We start from the raw sequence: 20,587 nt of genomic DNA on the forward strand, positions 1-20,587 counted from the left end.
ATAAATGGTTATATCGGATGGCAAATACAGAATGAGAGATGATCCAAACACAATTAGTTGCATATCATTTTACAATTAGTTGCATAACATTTTACAAATAGTTGCATCTCATTTTATAATAAGTTGCATCTCATTATTATCCCATCTATCATTATTACATCATTACACATCATCTTACATAAAGCAGCATATTAACATCATACATCTCATTTTCAAGATACGTCTCATAACATACAAAAACATACATATATATCATACATTACATCATGTATATAAGCATTACATCATCATGTAAAAAGGAAGAAGCACACATAAAACATACATCCATAAACACATCACATCGGTCAAAAATGGTGCTCTATATATATATCTCTCAAAAAATGATCAACATCTACAAAATGTGTCAAAACTGTGTCCGGTACAAAGAATACACTGCTCAAAATACAATAGAGACCATGTCTCTCAAGTACAGTGATGGAGATGGTCTAGCCCCTGGGGCACCTGCTCCTGGATCTCTAGGAGGATCCTGTCTGGCTCCTGAAACACTCGCACCCGGATCGGCAGGAGGGTCCTGTCCCGCTGGCCCTGTCACTCCATGACTCTCCGATCGTGTCCCGGCAGTTCGAGATCGACTCGATCTCGACTGCGCAAAGCTCTCTACACGCCGCTCTCTGGGAACCGCCTCCTCATAGTGCCGCCTGTAATATGCAGCCTCCTGCACACTCCGTGTCAGCTCTCTCAGGGTGTCTCTCACGGGACCACCCGCCGCAGCTCTCTGTACGGTCGCCAAGGCCTCCTCTGCTCGCCCCCGCCGCTCCATCTCGGTATCTCTCTTAGTGATCAACTGAGAGATCTGCCTCTGATAAGTCAAAATCTGTGCCTGCAGCTGCTGTACAGTGATCTGAAGAGTCTGGATCTAGGCGTCCTCTACGTGTCCCGGCACTCGAACCCGTAGTGGTACCTGTGCTGGCGCCACTCCCCCCACTCGACCTGTCCTGGGTACGGGAGGTGGAAGTATATCTATCCTCCTTCTCTGTACTGGTCTCCCCACCTCCTCCTCTCCTCCTCCTACTGCCGCTAATACCTCTGTAACTCTCCCCTCTCTACTGGCTCCAATGGCCAATCCTCCCCTCCCTCTCTCAATCCGGCCCAGCCATACTGCCCTCTGCACACCTCTCCCTCTCCTCCTCCCTCTATCTCCCCCATCTCCCCCATCATCTCCATCATCCCCCTCATCTCCCCCATCTCCCTCCTCTCCATCCGAATCAAAAGCCGGTCTCATCTCCTCTGGATCTGAGATCCTCACAACCGCCCGAGCAGCAAATAAATGAGCGAACTCGTCAGTCATACCGGCATCCTGTATCTCTGGGGCATAGTCCCAGATCTGCCCAGCCAAACTAGTAAACTCCTCAATCGCAACGACACTGTCAATAGTCGGCCCCCAATCGGCCACATCCTGCTGCCGCCGTGCATATAGGCACGTCCCCTGTGGAACACCCTGCTGCCTCCCGAATTGCCTCAAAACTCGGGTAACCAAAAACCGCTCAATGACGAACGGGGTCCTCCCAATCAAATGCCTCCTCATGAAAACGAACGGCATCTCCATCCCATCCTCAGCCCATACCTCGCAGCCTGTATACGGTCTCCAGGTGACCGTATCTATGTCATCAAAAACCCTCCTCCAGTGCTCTAGTTTGCCCAGCTTACGCTGGACAACTAGGCCTCTATAACCATATGCATAAGCTGCCCCCACGGGCCTATCCCTGTCTGCCAGTGGCCTCGCTGCTGGAATGTGCTCCCAGCACCATACCTATAAGAGTGTCACCCCTGCCGATAAACTGCTATAACCGAGGTATACTACCTCGTGCAGGCTCCTGTAAAGGTGGGCCAACATCGCTGACCCCCATGCAAATCTCCGCCCCTGTGTGACCATCTGCTCTAGCACTAGCCCCCATCCCACTAAAAATCCCTTTGACCTGCGATCAGGACAAAGGAATCCTCCAATAAATCCTGCCAATACAGATGGCAGCGGCGCATAATCTAGATCTAGGAACTCCTGCCATGGGATCTCATAACCGTAGACACTCTCATCATGAAAAATCCGGCGTAGTGCCTCTGTGTTGCCCTCCTCTGTCTGCTCATAGGGCAATATAGCTCCTACCACAGGAATACGCAGGATGCGATAGCAGTCCTCTGGTGTCACGGTCATCTCTCCAGTAGCAAAATGGAAGGTGTTCGTGTCACTATGCCACCTCTCTGCCAGTGCTGTCAAGAGTCCCAGGTTCACAGTGAACCGAGGCATATCTAAAAGTGAGGTCAATCCACACCTCTCAATAATGTCCAGGTCTGCCTGTGACAGACGTGGTATCAGTGTCCATGGTTTCGGGAATCTCTCCCTCGACTGCACGATCCCCAATCGCTCCTGTCAACAAACAAAACATATCCAATATCAGATTCCACATCAACAAAAAGATATCAAAATAAAACTTACATCAAATACATGAAACAAATTTGCTCATCTACATCAAGTTCAAAATCCTATCATCTCATATCAACTTGTAAAACAACTCAAGTTCTCAAAAACCATATCAAAACTTGTAAAACAACTCAAGTACCACAATCACAAACTTGTAAAACAACTCAAGTTTCCCACACATATCAAAACTTGTAAAACAACTCAAGTTTCCAACCCATATCGGCTTGTAAAACAACACAGGCTTTCATACACATTTGAACTTAAAACAGATAACACACATAAATCATGTTCTGATCACCACAAATAGCTTGATATCTATACATAACTTGGAAACGTTCACATCAAAACAAGTTATACAAATACTCATATTGGATACATGCATCAAAAACACGACAGACACGCAAAAACACAACATTTTAAAATGACCACAACACAAATTTTTCCTGGATGCGCTAAAACAGACATGAAATGCGCTAAAAAAGACCCACGCGCTAGGCTGCTTGTCCTACGCGCTAACCTATTTGCCTTATGCGCTAGATTCCATCAATGCGCTACGCTGCTTTTCCTACACACGAATCTATTTGCCCTATGCGCTAGACTATGTGTATGCGCTATTCTTTTCCTCCATTGCGCTACCCAATCTACCCTATGCGCTAGACTCTGTCTACGCGCTAATATATCCTCCCTACGTGCTCCCCTTTTCATCCTATGCGCTAGAAACAACCTACGCGCTAATCTGATCTTCCTAAGCGCTACCTGTTAAGCCCTATGCGCTATGTTATGATTACACGCTAAACCTCCGGCTTTATGCGAACTTCTTTGCTTCCTATGCGCTAGGTTATACCGACGCGCTACCCTGTTCTTCCAACGCGCTACTAACCACGTTACCTGCGCTGTTTTCCGTCTACGCGCTAACCTAAAACTCCTATGCGTTACCAAATATTTTCGGACGCGACCCCTAAATTTGACCCTGATGCGCTATTTCGCAATGCGTATGCGCTACTGTTTACCTTAGACGCGCTGAACCGAAAAGCCCGAACTTAAAAATTCAAAAAACACCTAAAATCGACAAAATCAAAAATCAAAAAAGGGTCAAAAGGGTTGACTTACTGGTGGTCCACGCGCTGCAGGTCTCCGATATCTCCGAACGTGCTCGAAACGGTGTCTGTGGTAAGGAATAGGCATTTTCTCTCCAGAGCAAATTCTCTTTTCTTCAAAGTCAACAAGCACAAATGAATTCAAATCAAGCCCTTTTCCCCTTTTATAGGAGAAAAATGAAATTAGGGTTACCTAACTGGGCCTGTAATATGGTCGTGGTCTCCCCTATACCAAAACATTTGTAATTTATCGGGAGATGAATCAATTTACGCACTTTCTACACGCACAAAATCCTACACATCATACGAACTTCATCAATTTAACTCAAAAAAAAATTTCAAAAAAAAAATTGATTCATCTCCCGAGGGGGCATCACATCGAACATCGAATCTGGGGCACGACTGGCAAATCAAAAGAGCGACACAAAAATTGCATTTAATCATAAATCATGATAGGACATCATTTTCTTTGAAATAACATGTGCACACACGTCACTTCAAAGAGGGGCAAAATGTAGACATATAAAAATGACCATATTCCTAAATGAATATTTTATGTTCATTTTCCTATTTAATTAAATCCAATTTAATTAAATTATCCACATTCTTCTATTTAATTAAGTAAATCACTTGATTAAATTCACTATACCATTTAATGAATAAATCATTTTATTCAATTAAATCCCCCTAGCCACTTTTAATTAAATTCAAATTTAATTAAATAGTTATCCTAAATTGAATAAATCAAATTTATTTAATTCCAACCAAATTGAATGAAAATCAAATAAATTCAATTAAATCCTATTATCCTCCCCATCCACTTGCAAAATCCCAAACCCCTACCTAACCCCTTCTAGAATATTCTAACCAATTCTAATTAACCTAAACACCCTCTAAACTTTGTCACATCCCTAAGCAAAGGGAGGTCACTTCTCAAATGGCCCAAAGTCTTGGATAACCATTGAAGGTTTTCAACCTTCAACCACCAAAAACCCTAAAGTCTTTAAAAACCATTGAAGGCTTCCAACCTTCAACCACTTAATCCCCAAAGTCTCTAATAACCATTAATGGTTATTTCAAACCCTCCCACATGGTTAAAACATTTGTTTTGACTCAACCTCTACCCAACCCAAGGGTCTCATCAGGTCATTAATGCTTTGACCATGATTATCTCTTAATCATTTGCACAAAAGTTTATCTTTGGATTAGATCCTAATTCAGTGGGTAAACCTAATTTAGACTTGACCCTTAGCATTTAGATAACCATGAGGTCTCCTCAGGCCTTTAATGCCTCCAACCTCTTCTTTCAACCCAATCCTGTGTGGACATTTGTCACCATTTCATTGGTGCCAATTGTGCACATGGATTCCCAACTTTCAAACTTGGCCCTTGATTAAACCATTCAATCTTGACCATCCATTGCCCTGTTTGTGCTATAAATAGAGCTCTCATTCCTCCATTCTTAACAATCATCTTTCAAATTTGTAGCATTATACTTATGCTCAAATACTTTCAAGCTTTTCATCATCTTTATGCTCATCATTTAGCCTCTCTTTAGATCAGGATTAATCATGAATATGCATGTTTAGAATAAGTTCATTATCATTTTAGTTCAATTACAGATTAAGTATAGTATGCTAGGATAATCTCCATACTAACCTCGTCATCTTATCATTTAGTTTGTTGCATTTCTAGCATCTCATCTAGCTTATAACACATCTCATATTAAAAACAGTTAAAATCTCTCTCGTTCTCATATTTGCCATCCCTAAACCATTTTGCTCAGTAATCTGAGAGAAAAACATTGGTTTGAGGGACATTGTGAGATAGAGAACCATGGGACCCTCCTTGGGAAGCTGAGTAACGCATCGTTACTCCATAGCTTGCATCAAGAAGTCCTGTGTGTGTGTGTGGATTGGTATTTCTCATAATTTTTCACATTTTTAATTCTAACAATCCATTTTTCCCACATACAATAGGTAACTGACTAGATAAGGTCTACAAAGTACTCTACTAGGAGTGAATCCTCTTAAAGATCCCAAAGCCCTATTAGGAGATATACCTAGTTAAAGGTAGTACCCTGTAAGGAGTAACCTTGATTGAGGATTTCAAATCCAAACTAATGGATCACCTGGTTAGAGGATTTGTACAATGAAGCTTGTTAGAGCTTACCCGGTTAGGGGATTTAACTATTGTAGTGATTAGAAAATAATAGGTGGTATGATCTATAAATAGCACATATTTCTTGTATAGATCCTCTTCTGCTCACTCAATACTACATCACTGACATACTCCGCAACTCCTTCAATAAATTACATCAACTCATCACTTGTATTTCACATCTTGAAAATAATTCATCACAATGTCATTTTATAGACATTAGATTTCATGTCGGCTCAAGAACCTCATCACAATTTCCTAGGTTTAGTGTATCTAGAAAATCTTTCATAATAGATCATAGATTATCACCAAATCTGCCGGTTAGAGACAACCCATCACGACTGGAGATAACTCATCACACAATCAGTGAAACCAGTTGGAATACTGATACCAGTTGAGTGTTATCTACTTCTAACTCATAGACCAATTGTCCTCCATTCATCTCCTTGTTGTCTCTGCAGTATCTCCAAGCTGGTGTCAGTGAAAATGACCAAAACCAATTGTCATTCCTACATATACCGGTTAGACACCTTCAACCAGTTGGAATTTTCTATAATAATGATACTCGTTTGCAATACAAAGACTTAGGAGAAGTACCAGTTTGTCTTAACTAAGATGACTATGACAATGTGAACATATGTGTGTGTATGTGCCATCAATGACAACACATAAAGTTATCCATTACAAAAATCATCATCAAGCCAGCATCCTTAACTAACTTGGGTTCAATTATAGATATCAAACATGAGTTCTCTCTGATATTTCTCCTTGTTTGCACACCTGCATTCTTATCACCAATTATCTTCTCTTGTGAATGATTCAACCTGACGTATCTAGGTATTGCCTATGTCAGTTTTGCATCTTCTTCATCAGATTCTTCTTCTTCTTCCTCACTATCATCGCTTACTGGTTGAGCACCTAATTTAGCATTTGTCGGTTCTTCATTATTCTTTGTTTCCGGTTCAATGATCACAATATTTCCCTCATCATCATCCTTTTTAGGTTCAGATCTACTTGCACCTTCATACTTATCAGATAAATCATCTCTTACATTAGCACTTTCAACAATTTTCTTAGCTCTGTTATTGTAGCTTTTATATGCTTTACTCTTAGAAGAGTAACCAAGAAAAATTCCCTCATCAGATTTTGCATCAAACTTCTCAGTGTAGTTATCTCTCTTAGTAAAACATTGACTTCCAAAGATTTTAAAATAACTAACACAAGGAGTTTTTCCATATCATAGCTCATAGGGTGCCTTATTGTTACCTCTTTTTATCAATACTTGGTTTAAAGTGTATACAGCAGTACTAACCGCTTCTCTCCAAAATATTTTGGATACATTACCCTGCAATAGCATGGTTCTTGCAACTTCAACTATTATTTTGTTCATCCTTTCTTCTATGTCATTATGTTGTGGTATCGTTAGAGCTAACATCTGTCTCTTTATACCCTGTTCATCACAACACTTAACACATTTATCAGATGTGAATTCACCTCCTCGATCTAATCAAGGTTAGGCCTAAAAGATCTTCTAGCTCTTTCTTCAAATCTTGAATTCCTTTTGGGACATCTAGATGCAAAATGACCTATCTTCTTACATGCAAAGCATTTAAAAGGTAATTTTCCTTCATACTTACTTCTTGTCGGTCTTTTAGGTACTCTTCTAGTAAATAAGTCTTCAAGTTATTCAAACTCTTCATCTTCTTTCTTCATATCCTCTAGTAACTTTGCATATAAAGCTTTCCAATCACTCTTGTTGATAGATGATGTAGATGCATGAAATGCAGGTTTATATTTTATAGCTCCAGAAGGTTCGAATTCTTCAAGTTCAAAAGTAGGTAACTTCCCAACCAAGGTATCCCTATTAATAGAGGTGTTTGCCATAGTTCTCAACTCATTAATTGTAGTAGCCTTCATCTTATAAGCTGGTGGAAAATATCTTAGTACTTTAGATACTATTTCATCTTCGCTTAGAGATCCACCACAACATTGAATTCCCATAACAATCTCATTAACTCTCTCCATAAAAGTAGTAATCCTTTTCTCTTCTTTCATTTTTAGGTTCTCATACCTCACCTAGTAACCATCAAGTTTAGAAATTCTAATAGTAGGGTCACCTTCATTCAGAGTTTCCAATTTTTCCCATATATCCTTTGTAGTTGATTTGTCAGTTAGTCTCATTATTTGATGATCAAAAAGTGCACAAAAAAGGGCTTCTCTAGCTCTACAATCATTCTCAAGCTCCTTATCCAGGCCTACCGGAGGAGGATTGCTAGATGCCAAATTAAAAGGAGTTACCCCTTTCTCAGTGATCTCCCAAATGTCCTTTCCAAGACATCTCAGATGAGTCACCAACCGAATCTTCCATACCTTTTAATTTGTTCCATCAAGCCTAGGAATTTCTCTCTAGAAAACAACTCCAAATGTATTTGATGAAGTTTAACTGTTAGATGGCATATGATCTTCCTCAAGCAATTAAGTTTCTGCAGAGAGGACCAAGCTCTTATACCAATTGTTAGACAACTCAAATAACCAGAGGAAAACTGAGAGGGGGGGGGTGAATCAGTTGTCAAAAGATTACAAAACTTTAATTAAGCATTCAAATCCTTATTACTAGAACACATAAACCCAATACCGGAATGCATAAACCAAATACCAGGATAATTAATATAGTAACTAAGCATAAACATAAATCACAAAACAATTACCATTCATCTTGAACACATGACACTAAGATTTGTACGTGGAAAACCTAATTCATCTTGAACAATTAGGTTGGCCATGTAAAAGATGATACAATAAATTCATAACATAAACCTACAATCCAATGATCAACCAAGTCGGTTTAAGCCAAAAACAATGTAAACCAATCCTTAAATCTCGTCGACAACAAATCAGGAACATCCTCCAAGTTACATAAACTGGTCCATAGCCTAGATAATATCGGACCCAAAATAGGTCGCCATAAACCAAATCCAACACCACCTGTGAATTGGAACACAAAAAAGATAACCATCAGCATCCTGAAAACGATCTAGAAGTTGCACTAAAACCACTTATCATGTGCATCAAAAGATCTTTGACAAAGCTTTGTCGATAAAACCCTTACTGGTGACCAAAAGACTTACTAGAACAAATGATAGCTCTTGAGTCATCAAATCCTGAACCAACTAATTGTGATACACATCTGAATAGTATGAATGATAGATCTAAACCAATTCCACAAAGAAAATCATACCGGATCATACCGGATCAATACCATAATCCAACCACTCTACTAAAACTAACTAGAAGCCAGTAAACAACCAAAATAGTCGGTGTTGTCATTAATGAAAAAACATCAATGCAACACATAATCAATTCCTCCAAATGCCAACAATGATATCCACTCTTCAAATCTATCTTTGTAAAGTATTTTTCTCCACTCAAACAGTCCATTATGTCATCCATCCTAGGCAAAGGAAACCGATATTTCATTGTGATCTTGTTTATTGCTCTGGAATTAGTACACATTCTCCACTCTCCATTCTTCTTAGGTGCTAATACTACTAGTACTACACAAGGGCTCAAAATTTCCTTGATGAAACCTTTCTTCAACAACTCCTGCACTTGTCTATTCAGTTCTTCAATCTTTGTTGGTGTCATCCAATGTGCAACTTTGTTAGGCAAACTAGCTCTAGGAACCAAGTCCATGCAATGTCTGATACTTCTCGCAAGTGGCAATCCATCAGGTACATTATCTGAAATGATGTCTTCATATTCTATCCGGAAATATTTTATCTCTTTCGGTTGTTCCTCCTCGTGCTCTGGATTCTCAGTCTTCTTAGGAATTAAGGCAAAACACACATTCTCATGTTTCAATCCATCTAGGAATTTCCTTCCATCTACCAAACAGATTCTAGAATTCATACATACTTCATTCTTCAAAGGTTCCTCCGAAGGAAACAAGGTTTGCTTCATCCCATTGGCCACAATAGTGTATGTATTATTCCTCCCATCATGTATTGCCTCTCTATCAAACTACCAAGGTCTACCCAACAAAAGATGACAAATATCCATAGGCATAATATCACACAAGACTTCATCATGATAATTTCTAATTTTCAATTTCACCAAACATTTCTCACTTACTAATAACTTATGTTCATCCTGAATCCATGCTATCTGATAAGGCTTGAGGTGTTTCAATCTTTCCAAATTCAACTTATTCACCATCTCTTCTGAAATAGGATTATCTGAACTACCACTATCAATAACAACTTTACAACACTTACCAGATACCTTACATCTGGTCTTGAACAAATTCTTCCTCTACAAGAGCTCTTCATCTCCTCTGGTATGACACAAAGCTCTCCTCATCATCAACAGTTCTCCATCTTCCAGTTTATTGTCTAATATGGTGGGGTTTTCTTCCACCACTGCTCCTCTTCTCGTATTTTCTATCTTCTTACACTCAAAATCACGATGTCCTTCTCCTCCACACTTATAACAAGTTCCTCTAAATGTTCTCTTGTCTTGTCTTCCAAAATTCTTATTTCGGTACCATCCGATTCTCTCCTCCAGTAGAAATTTCTATCATCTTTCTAGTATGAATTGATCTGTACAGGTTCCTCTTCCACCCTGAAATCTTCCTTCGGTAAACCTTCCACCTCTTCCTTTGCTCATGTCTTTTGTTTATCTTCTCTTCTGCCTTTAGGGCATTCTGGTAAACCTCTTCAACACTCTCTAATTCGATCAAACTAAGTTCATCTTGTATAGACATCTGCAATCCATTCAAATATATTGCAACTTGTTCAAATTCATCATCAACATGTTTGGATCTGATATTCAACTTGTAAAATGCTTCGGTGTATTCCTTCACAATAGATTCCTTTTGTCTCAAATTCTCCAACTTGCAAAACATATTCACTTGATAATCAGCTGGCATAAATTTTAATTTCAACTTAGCAATCATCTGATCCCATGTCTTAATCTTCTCTTTACCTCTTCTCTGTCTATCAACTTGCAAATGCTCCCACCAAAGAGATGCATGACCTTTTAACCGGGTATAGGTATATTTCACCTTCCTTTCTTCTATAGTGTTTTCAAAATCAATATACTTCTCCATATTTGAGATCCAATCCATCAATTCATTCGAATCTAACTTCCCATCATATTCTGGTGGGGTAAAATGAGGTTTAGTATTTTCCCTACTCAAAACCCTCAAAAACATTTTTTCATCCGGATCAATTGCTAGTGGGTTTACTTGTTCTGTCGGGGCTTCTTCTCCTTCATCTTCACTTACATCTTAAATGAGTTGGCCTCTTCTCTAGGATACCTCCATGGATTCCAACTGGGCTGCTATACCTCGCAACATTTCCATCACAAAAGGGTTTGCATTACCACACGCTCCACCATTTCTAGCTCCTCTTCATGTCATCATTCATTCCAATCCTGTGCAGCTCCAGGTTGGATCCACAATCCACCACCCTACAACAAAAATCTCAGGACACACAAACTCTGGAACAAAAACTCACTCTGATACCACTTGAAGCAGTCACCAGTTAGGAGGGATCTCAAAGAGATCAATTCAGACCAGTCAGCAAGAGTAAACACCATGGAAACACAAAGATATGATGGAGGCAATGCAAAACATATTGTTTTATAACATGAAAATTGATTACAACCAACTGGTAATAACCAGGTTACAAAAATCGGCTCACAGGCCTGCTAAAACATACTCAAAGTGTACAATAGGTCACAACTAGGACCTTTAATTTAATATCTATCTTCTACACTTAGTCTAGCTACTTGATTCTTCGATTGTTACATTGTAATGTGTAATTAAAATTATATATACGATCTAAGGGATCCGATCAGCCCAAAAGGGGATCAAAACCCGAAGAACAAGACTTAACATGTAGAACCAACAAGGTCGGCCTCTACTAAGAGATTCCTCCATAAAATTCAAAGGATGAAGTGTAGATTGCGAGAAAAGGTCGACCACATGCCAAGGTGTTAATACAATGAGGATCTAGTTAATACTGAGAGGGGGGTTGAATTAGTATTAACAAAAACTGAAACTTTCAACACCAAAACAAACTAATCTTAGATCTGAAAGAATTCAATACTTAAACCAATTCTTCATAACAGATTACCTTATCAGATCTAAACAATCATGTCCACTTACGCATACTTATTAATCAGATCAGTCATCAACTTGATATCAGATCAATAAACACTATTACCAACTTATTAACTAATCAGAATGCTTCATCAACCATTTAACCATCAATACCGGTAACCACTTTAAGATCTTTGATAAACAAACATAAATTGTCTTAACCAGTAATCAGAATTAAAACTTTAACATCACAAGAAAAGAATTCCACACATGAACACCATAATTTTGACGTGGAAACCCAAATGGGGAAAAACCATGGTGGGCGTCAGTACCTACTAAAATTTGTACTCTTTTGAAGTATGCCCTATTAGGAGCTTACAATACGCCTGGTTAGGAGTAGATCCTATTAGGAGTCACTCGGTTAAGGGATTTACCTATCACTCCAGCTAGGAGCTTAATGATCTATTAGGATCAACCTCGTGAGAGGATTTACCACCCTTTTTAAGAGCTGCCTTGTTAGGGGACTTAAATGATAAAGGCATGTTAGGACCTACCTAGTTAAGGGATTTAAGTTGTTGTAACTGTTAGGGAGCAACAGTGAAAAGTGATCTATTACTTTGCACTTTTAGCTTTCTATATCAGATCTAGTTATGCTTCACAGTTTGAAACACTTAGATAAATCTCTATCTTCTCTGGGATTACTTAACTCACTCTCTTAATACCACCGACACATAAAACACCAACTGTGTCATCCTAAATAGACATCTCAATTAGGTCAGTCAATAACCCTAATTACATCTTGAAATTACAATACAAATCATATGAAATCTTCATCTAGATCATTACAACAATTTACAATGCTACATCAATAGTTGGTTGATCGTAACTCATCACAAAAAAAACTGATCTATACCAAAGTCAAAACCTCAAAACACTCTACTAAGTATTTCGTTGTTTCCCAAGAAATTCTTCCTTGAATAATGCCAAAACAACATTTAAATCATCTTCTTGGGTTGTGTCATGTTACCTCCTCCATGTAGACTCACCTTCAATCACCGTCATATCAAGAATCATTATCGGTTGAGTGATTGCATCATCGATCCTTAAACCCTAATAAAACCTTAGCAAAACTTCATCAGAAATTCAAAACATGCCTTTCAGTAACCATCATAGGATGCGGTTCTGGTTACATACTCAAATCCATCATAAAAACTTATGTTTCAAACCACAAGTCACCAAACATCACCAATCACCCTATTCCATCAAAACTTATATGCTTTACTGGTTAAGGTTCCAATTCCTAGTCTTGCTAGTAAAACCTATCAAACTGTCAAACTCTAACTCCGGTAGACCAAATCACTTAGCCAACAAGTCAATCATTGAAAACCATCTGTAAACATCATCAAACATCAGTTGACCCTAGTTGCCATCAATGACAACACAAATAATTGATCATGTCTTCTTTCCTCAACTCATATAGTCATCCATCATCATCTCATCTTCATCAATTATGGCACTCATGCCAACACAAGGAACATCAGAATCAATGCCCAAGGCTTCGCAAGCTTTAGAAGGGGTTTTGGTAGATCACCAAAATAGGTCCAGGCAATCGGTAACAAGAAATTGTCAACTGGTTAAAAGAAACTATCAATCGGTAACATGAAACTGTCAAGGAAATCGATAGCGATAACTTGCCAAAAAATGATCCAAACGCGATGCGGTATGGAAACAAGAAATATGATCAAGTCTTCAAGTAGAATCTAACTCCACAGGATCCGGTGAGCCAGAAACAGGACACACATAAATAAATGTTGAAACTGCAAACAAAAAGAAAATGTTTTTGGTTGATACAAGATTTCTATGAACCAGGGATGCCCCTGCATCACTAGGTCTACTAAATCTAAAAACCTTTTCCCCCCATTCTAATGAATGCTGTATTAAAAAGCTAGAAATTGTTGATTAAGACTCAAAGGCGACGACTACATCTTGGTCCACTATGTCTAAATGGACCCCTAACAACTCGATGAAAAATGGGTCTAAATTTTTGACAAGTGGGAAGGTTTGGAGAAGGTTGTGAAGGGACTCAATGAAAAAATGAAATAAGGAAATGATACTTAGGATTTGGAGGATGCAGTTAAGGCTGTGTATGACAATCAGGGGTCCATGAAAAGGAAAATGGAGGATATGGTTTTTCAGAATATGGAGATGACTAAGAAGATCTTTGCTACTCTTCAAGCCATGCAAGATGAAATTGAGATGAGGTGAGAAAAAGAGAGGCACCATTCAGAGTCCTCCACTACCACTAGGCTGGAGACATCTGTGTCAAAGGTCAAGGCAACCCTAGATTCCTTGGCTATGTCCTTTTGGAAAGGATCTAATAGGAAGCTCCCCCTTTCAAAAAAGTTAACGATATGGGACAAGATAGGAAGCTAGTGATGTCCCCCACTAGGCTGGTCATCGGTTCATGCCTTCGATGGGGATGTGTTTTGTTTTGTTTTTTCATATGTTTTTTTTCCTTTTTCATAGTTTGGGTTTAGTTTGTAGTGCTAGATGCCTGCTGGGTTTTGTTCCTTTTAGCAATAGGCATCTTGGTCTTGTCCTCACTCCTCATGAGCCCTTGGTTTTTGTCACGTATTGGTTTGTTGCGGTTATGTTAAGGTTTGGGCCTCTCTCAATTTAATCTATTCAAAACATATATAATTGATGGACTATGTGGTGTCTTCATAATAAACATGCCTAAATAACCTAAGAAAATACCTGATAATATATATAGAAAAAAATAAATTTATTTCTTATTATAAAGAAAATAAAAACCTACACTAACTATGCAACTAATTTATATGTTATCCATATATATTTAATCAATGTAAATAATGTGTAGGAAAAAAACTTTTAATATTAAAAAAAAAATAAAACCTACACTAACAATTATATCTAATTTACTTTTTATTCATATAATATTTAATTAATATACATTAGACTAATGAAATTCATCTAATCAGAATTTAAATCTTGATTATCAAAAGCAGATCAAAGAGTATATTATTTCCCAACAAAAAGGAACCAGCTTTTCTATTAAGAAAACATATATTATCCATCCACCGATATGACGAAGTACTCTCTTTACAAAAGTAAACTTTCAATAATCAAATACAAGATAGAATAATCAAGTATTCCCTCACAAGGCGCGACAAGAAGCATCGTGAAAGCTATTCTTCATCTTAATTGAGATTAAAATTTCTTATCAACACCCCCTGCGTAACTACGATTCTCACACGTACCCCAAAACGACCGCCATTGCATATTTAATGGATCAATTCTCAGCACGTGTCGACGACACACATGCAAATCACTTATGTTGCCAAAAATAAGTGTCGAAAACTTTCACCCTTCACAATATCTCATATTCCACACCTGTCATACCCAAAAAAATGGCTTTTTGGAGTGGTGAATAATTAATAAAGTAGTTTCTTTATAATGTGCGATCCCGTGCCCACAACAAAGACTTTGATACTGTATATATAGCAAGTTCTCTCTCAAAAGAATCTTGCAATGTAAGCTTTGATTTTATATATAACTCTGCTTCAGTTTCTCCTCTTTAGACTGTAGCTTTCATTCATCAATAACTCTGAAAGAATGGTGTCGAGAATAACAGAGCCTCTAATAGTTGGGGGAGTGATTGGAGATGTCTTAGACGTTTTCACTCCCACTTTAAAGCTGAATGTTATATACAACTCAAACAACCATATAAGAAATGGTCTGGAGATTATGCCTTCGGCTGTCATGGCCCCCCCTCAAGTTCAACTCATGGGCGGTGATTTGCACACGTTTTTCACTTTGGTATATTAATCACTACTTTTCATATAAGAAGTGCTTTTGCAAATTGGATGAATATATATATATAGATAGATAGATATACATGCAAGTTGATTTTTATTCATTTCAATTGTCAACGTAGTATTTGAGCTCCATATAAACAACATGCACATTGCACATTACACATAGACCATAAAGTGCCTGCAATTTACATTGACCCATCTGGTAATGGGTTCGATGTGCAGATAATGACGGACCCAGATGCACCCAGTCCCAGTGACCCAACTGGTCGGGAGTATCTCCATTGGTATGGGACTTTGCCCCACTTTATAAAGTATATGGTTTGGTTCATGTTGTTTTTAGATTAGAAGTTTTTGTATCGATGTTTTGGATTAAAGTTTTGTTTTTTGACTATCAATTATCTTTTTGTTTCCAAAACTCTTTATGATAGAGACCGAAAGAGAATAAAAGATGATAGAAAGTAAATGAGAACAAAAGATGATATTAGAGAGTGAAAGAGAACAAAAGATGATAGAGAATAAGACAGGTCAATGGTGTTTCTGGATTAGATTGTATAGAAGTTTTTTCATCAATGTTTTGGACTATTATCTTTTGTTCTCTTTAGCTCTCTATCCTCCTTCGTTCTCTTTAGCTCCCTATCTTCTTTTGTTCTTTTTACAAAAGAGAATAGAGAGGTAAAGAGAGCAAAAGAAGATATAGAGCATAAGAGAATAAAAGCTGATATTAGTGTGATTCAAAATGTTGATGAAAAGAGAATAAAAAATGATATTGGAAAGTGAAAGAGAACAAAAGATGATAGACAACAAGAGAGGTCAATGTTGTTTCGGAATTAGACTGTATAGAAGTTTTTTCATCAACGTTTCGGATTATCATCTTTTGTTTTTTTTAGTTCTCTATCCTCCTTCACTCTCTTTAGCTCCCTATCTTCTTTAGTTCTGTTTATGAAGGAGGATAGAGAGGTAAAGGGAACAAAAGAAGATAGAGAGCAGAAGAAAACAAAAGATGATATAGCTCCCCGTCTTCTTTAGTTCTGTTTACGAAGGAGGATAGAGAGGTAAAGGGAACAAAAGAAGATAGAGAGCAGAAGAGAACAAAAGATGATATAGCTCCCTGTCTTCTTTAGTTCTGTTTACGAAGGAGGATAAAGAGGTAAAGGGAACAAAAGAAGATATAGAGCAGAAGAGAACAAAAGATGTTATAGCTCCCTGTCTTCTTCAGTTCTGTTTACGAAGGAGGATAAAGAGGTAAAGGGAACAAAAGAAGATAGAGAGCAGAAGAGAAGAAAAGATGATATAGCTCCCTGTCTTCTTTTGTACTATTTACGAAGAAGGATAGAGAGGTAAAGAGAACAAAATAAGATAGAGTAAAGGGAACAAAAGAAGATAGAGAGCAGAAGACAACAAAAGATGATATAGCTCCCTGTCTCCTTTTGTTCTGTTTACGAAGGAGGATAGAGAGGTAAAGAGAACAAAAGAAGATAGAGAGCAGAAGAGAACAAAAGATGATATGAATATCATTCGAAACATTGATGGAAAAAACTTGTACACAATCTAATCTAGAAATAATATTGATCAGAATTATAGATTGTGAAAATCTGATATCATTAAATGTAACATTTATTGATTCGACTCATGAATGTAATATGGTATTGTGGTTTACCTTTGTGCAGGATGGTGACTGATATACCTGGTTCAAAATCCAATTCCTTTGGCTGTGAGATGGTGGGCTATGAGAATCCGAGGCCCATGGTTGGGATCCATCGATATGTTTTCGTATTGTTTAAGCAAAATAGGAAGGGATCAGTTGAGCCTCCTCCATCGCGCTGCCATTTCAACACAAGGCAATTTGCAGAGAGAAATGGACTGGGATTACCTGTTGCTGCCGTCTACTTCAATGCCCAAAGAGAGACTGCGTATAGAAGACGTTGAAAATCATAGAGCTCACACTGTTCTACTCCACATTATGCTAGTCAAAATGTGTTAGTCAATATTGTGATAAATCGGTTGGATAATAATGCGTCTGTTAGTCAATAGTGTGATGAGTTACTTGGAAATAAAAGCATCTGTTAGTCAAAAGTGTGATAGCTTACTTGGAAATAAAGCGTCTACAGTACTGTTCTTGTTCGGTTCCACCATGTTTCAGATATACTCTGAAGTCAACGATGTTTATGTAATTAAGTTTTATGAGTTTAATGATGAGTTCTGATCTCCAACATCATACTTAATAATGGGGTTTATAGACTTGTTTATGTAATTATTTTTTATGAGTATAATGATGAGTTCTGATCTCCAACGTCATACTTAATAATGGGATTTGTTGAAACATTTTTCTGAATTAGAAAATTTTGTGAAGAGATGGATCATGTTATGACAAAGGAAGTTTAATTTGATCTTGTAGATAAAGAATTCTTAGAATCAAATGGGATGTTCAAAATATTTATCGTAATTTGAATTAAGCAATTAAGATCGAGTCTTTTTAATATCCAACAATTATTAATTGTTTAATCTTGTTAGTTCTTGTAGTTAAAGAGTTCTCATAATTAATTGTGATGTTCAAGGTATAGTTTTGTGGACTATCATTGTAATCTCGAATTAAGCATAGTGTAAATTTAAAGAATTTGAGCCTTTTAATATGCAGCAATTTGTAATTGTTTAATCTTGCTAACTTTTGTAGTTAAAGAAACTTTCGAATCAATTATGATGCTTAAGATATAATTTTGTTGATTATTATTCTAATATCAATATAAGCAATTGTTAATTTATGGAATTTAAGACTTTTAATATGCACAATCTTCAAAAGTCTAACCTCACTAACTTTTTTCCTTAGAGAATTATTAGAATCAATTGTGATGCTCAATATATAGTTTTGCTGACTATTATCGTAAGCTTGAATTAAGCAATCGGAAACTTAAAGAATTTGAGCCTTTTAATATGAAACAATCTTCAATTATTTAACCACACTAACTTTTGTAGTTATATAATTATTAGAATCAATTTTGATGTTCAAGATATAATTTTGTTGAGTATTATTAAAATATTAAATTAAGTAAATGTTAATTTAAAAAGTAAGTGGCGTGATCACCGGTTAGGAGGGACCTCAAAGAGATTAGTCCAGACCGGTTAGCAAGAGTAAACACAATAGAAACACAAGGATATGATGGAGGCAATGCAGAACTGAATGAATTAAATCATGAAAACTAATTACAAGCAATCGATAACATCCGGGATACAAGATTAGGCTCACTGGCCTGCTGCAAACATGCTCAATTACAGAATAGGCCATAATTGAGACCTTAAAACTTGTGATCTAGCTTCTATGCTCTGTTGGTTCTGAAAAATGGACGACGGGTTTACACTGCTAGTAGGGCAGAGACCAAGCTGATTTCCTCTAAATATCTATGGAGAGCCACCTCCAGATATCAATATCTGTCAAGCTTGGACTAATAATAACAAGGATGCTATATCTTTCTACGCTTTAGGCTCTACAGAACCAGGGAGGGTGATCCCTTCAGTAAGAACCTTCCTACCCTCCATAAGGACATTCAGAGAAAGTTACTAAAAACAAAGCAGATTAGCTCATTAATAAAACTCAACAGAAAGGGAGAATGTTGAAGGATGGAAAATCCTTTAGTGATCCTCAACCTTAACCTAGAGTATGAGAGATGGTAAGACTACTTTTCAGAAAATACATAAATCTTAGCAAATGATTGTTTTGATTATTTATAAGATTCGCTCTGAGAGAGCATGAAGAAGATAAAACCAGAAAACTGATAACCTAATGAGATTTGCTAGCTCATACCAGTGCCTTATTCATTTGGGCTACAAAGTCGATGAAAGATGCTGCTGAAAATCTGATAAAAATTTATCTAATAGCTAGTCTTGCCTTGAAATAATACTGCCTTATAGTATTTTTTTGCTTTTGCTCCTATATCTGAACTACTTTGCAAATCCCATGGCGAGCCTTATTTTCTTTGTAATCTTATTCAAGCAATTTTAATTAACCCCTTGGATTAAAGCATTGAATAAAAGAGTACATATATCATAACAATGCAATAAACAAAAGAAACCTTTGATCGCATTTGCTTAAAAGAAGATAAAATAACATACAAGATAGTTAAGATTCAGAAACTATATTTGCATTAGTAATATGAGATATCTTCTATTAGATGATAGCCAACGATTTCAAATACATAGTGACCTCTTTGAAAAAGGGGAAAATTGCAAGCATTTTATTACAATTTTTGCTCTGCAAAACAACATTACAGTCCCAACTATTTCCTATGACTCTCTAGAACTCTTTGGATCTAACCCTCCAGAAAAGATCTATTTTAGAGAGCTTTTTAAAGAAAATTTTGGACCCAAACTAATGGCCTTGAATTCCCTTTTATAAAAAATAATGGAGCGACAAGCTTCAGGCCATTAGACACTTGTCAACAGAAGATTCACTTCTTGATAATTGTCCCTAAAGGCTATGTACAATTCTGTTTCAAAAAATCCGCATGTCTAGGAGCTGGAACCTATGAACCATTGTTTTCAAACTGAAGGTTGGTAGAAGCAAAACTGTTTGAGTCATGTTGTTATCGCCCTGACACCTTCGGATGGCATGTGAGATGTTACATTTTTGTCCCATAGAGAATTTCCCTTCCATAGAAAGGGAAACAGGATCCCAGAAAGAGGTAAAGTTGCTCCTCAAGCTAGAGGAGGAACTCAACCTTCATGCCTAGGATCAGAAGCAGTGGAAGGTGAAGTTAGGGGGGAAACATAACATGTTGAGGAGGGGCCGTAGCTTCCATGCAACTACATGGATGGATTGCTACCACTCCCTACCCAAGCATGTCCCTTTTTTGTTTCTCTGCAGGCTTTGTCTCAGAACCCTCTGCCACCCAGAGACTGACATGATGCAGAGGCTGTGCCA

The 20,587-nt window shown here is 37.5% G+C and overlaps 1 protein-coding gene across 1 annotated transcript; it reads left to right on the forward strand.

The window, feature by feature from the left end:
- Positions 1-15,462: 15,462 nt before the first annotated feature.
- Positions 15,463-17,827, forward strand: LOC131067135 (CEN-like protein 1). The gene is made up of 3 exons (XM_058002067.2): positions 15,463-15,676; positions 15,898-15,959; positions 17,343-17,827. Exons 1-3 carry the CDS (start codon positions 15,473-15,475, stop codon positions 17,599-17,601), a joined length of 525 nt encoding a protein of 174 aa, XP_057858050.2. The 5' UTR covers positions 15,463-15,472; the 3' UTR covers positions 17,602-17,827.
- The last annotated feature ends 2,760 nt before the right edge of the window (positions 17,828-20,587 follow it).

This window comes from Cryptomeria japonica, chromosome 11, assembly GCF_030272615.1.
Source record: "Cryptomeria japonica chromosome 11, Sugi_1.0, whole genome shotgun sequence".
NCBI classification, from domain to species: Eukaryota; Viridiplantae; Streptophyta; class Pinopsida; order Cupressales; family Cupressaceae; genus Cryptomeria; species Cryptomeria japonica.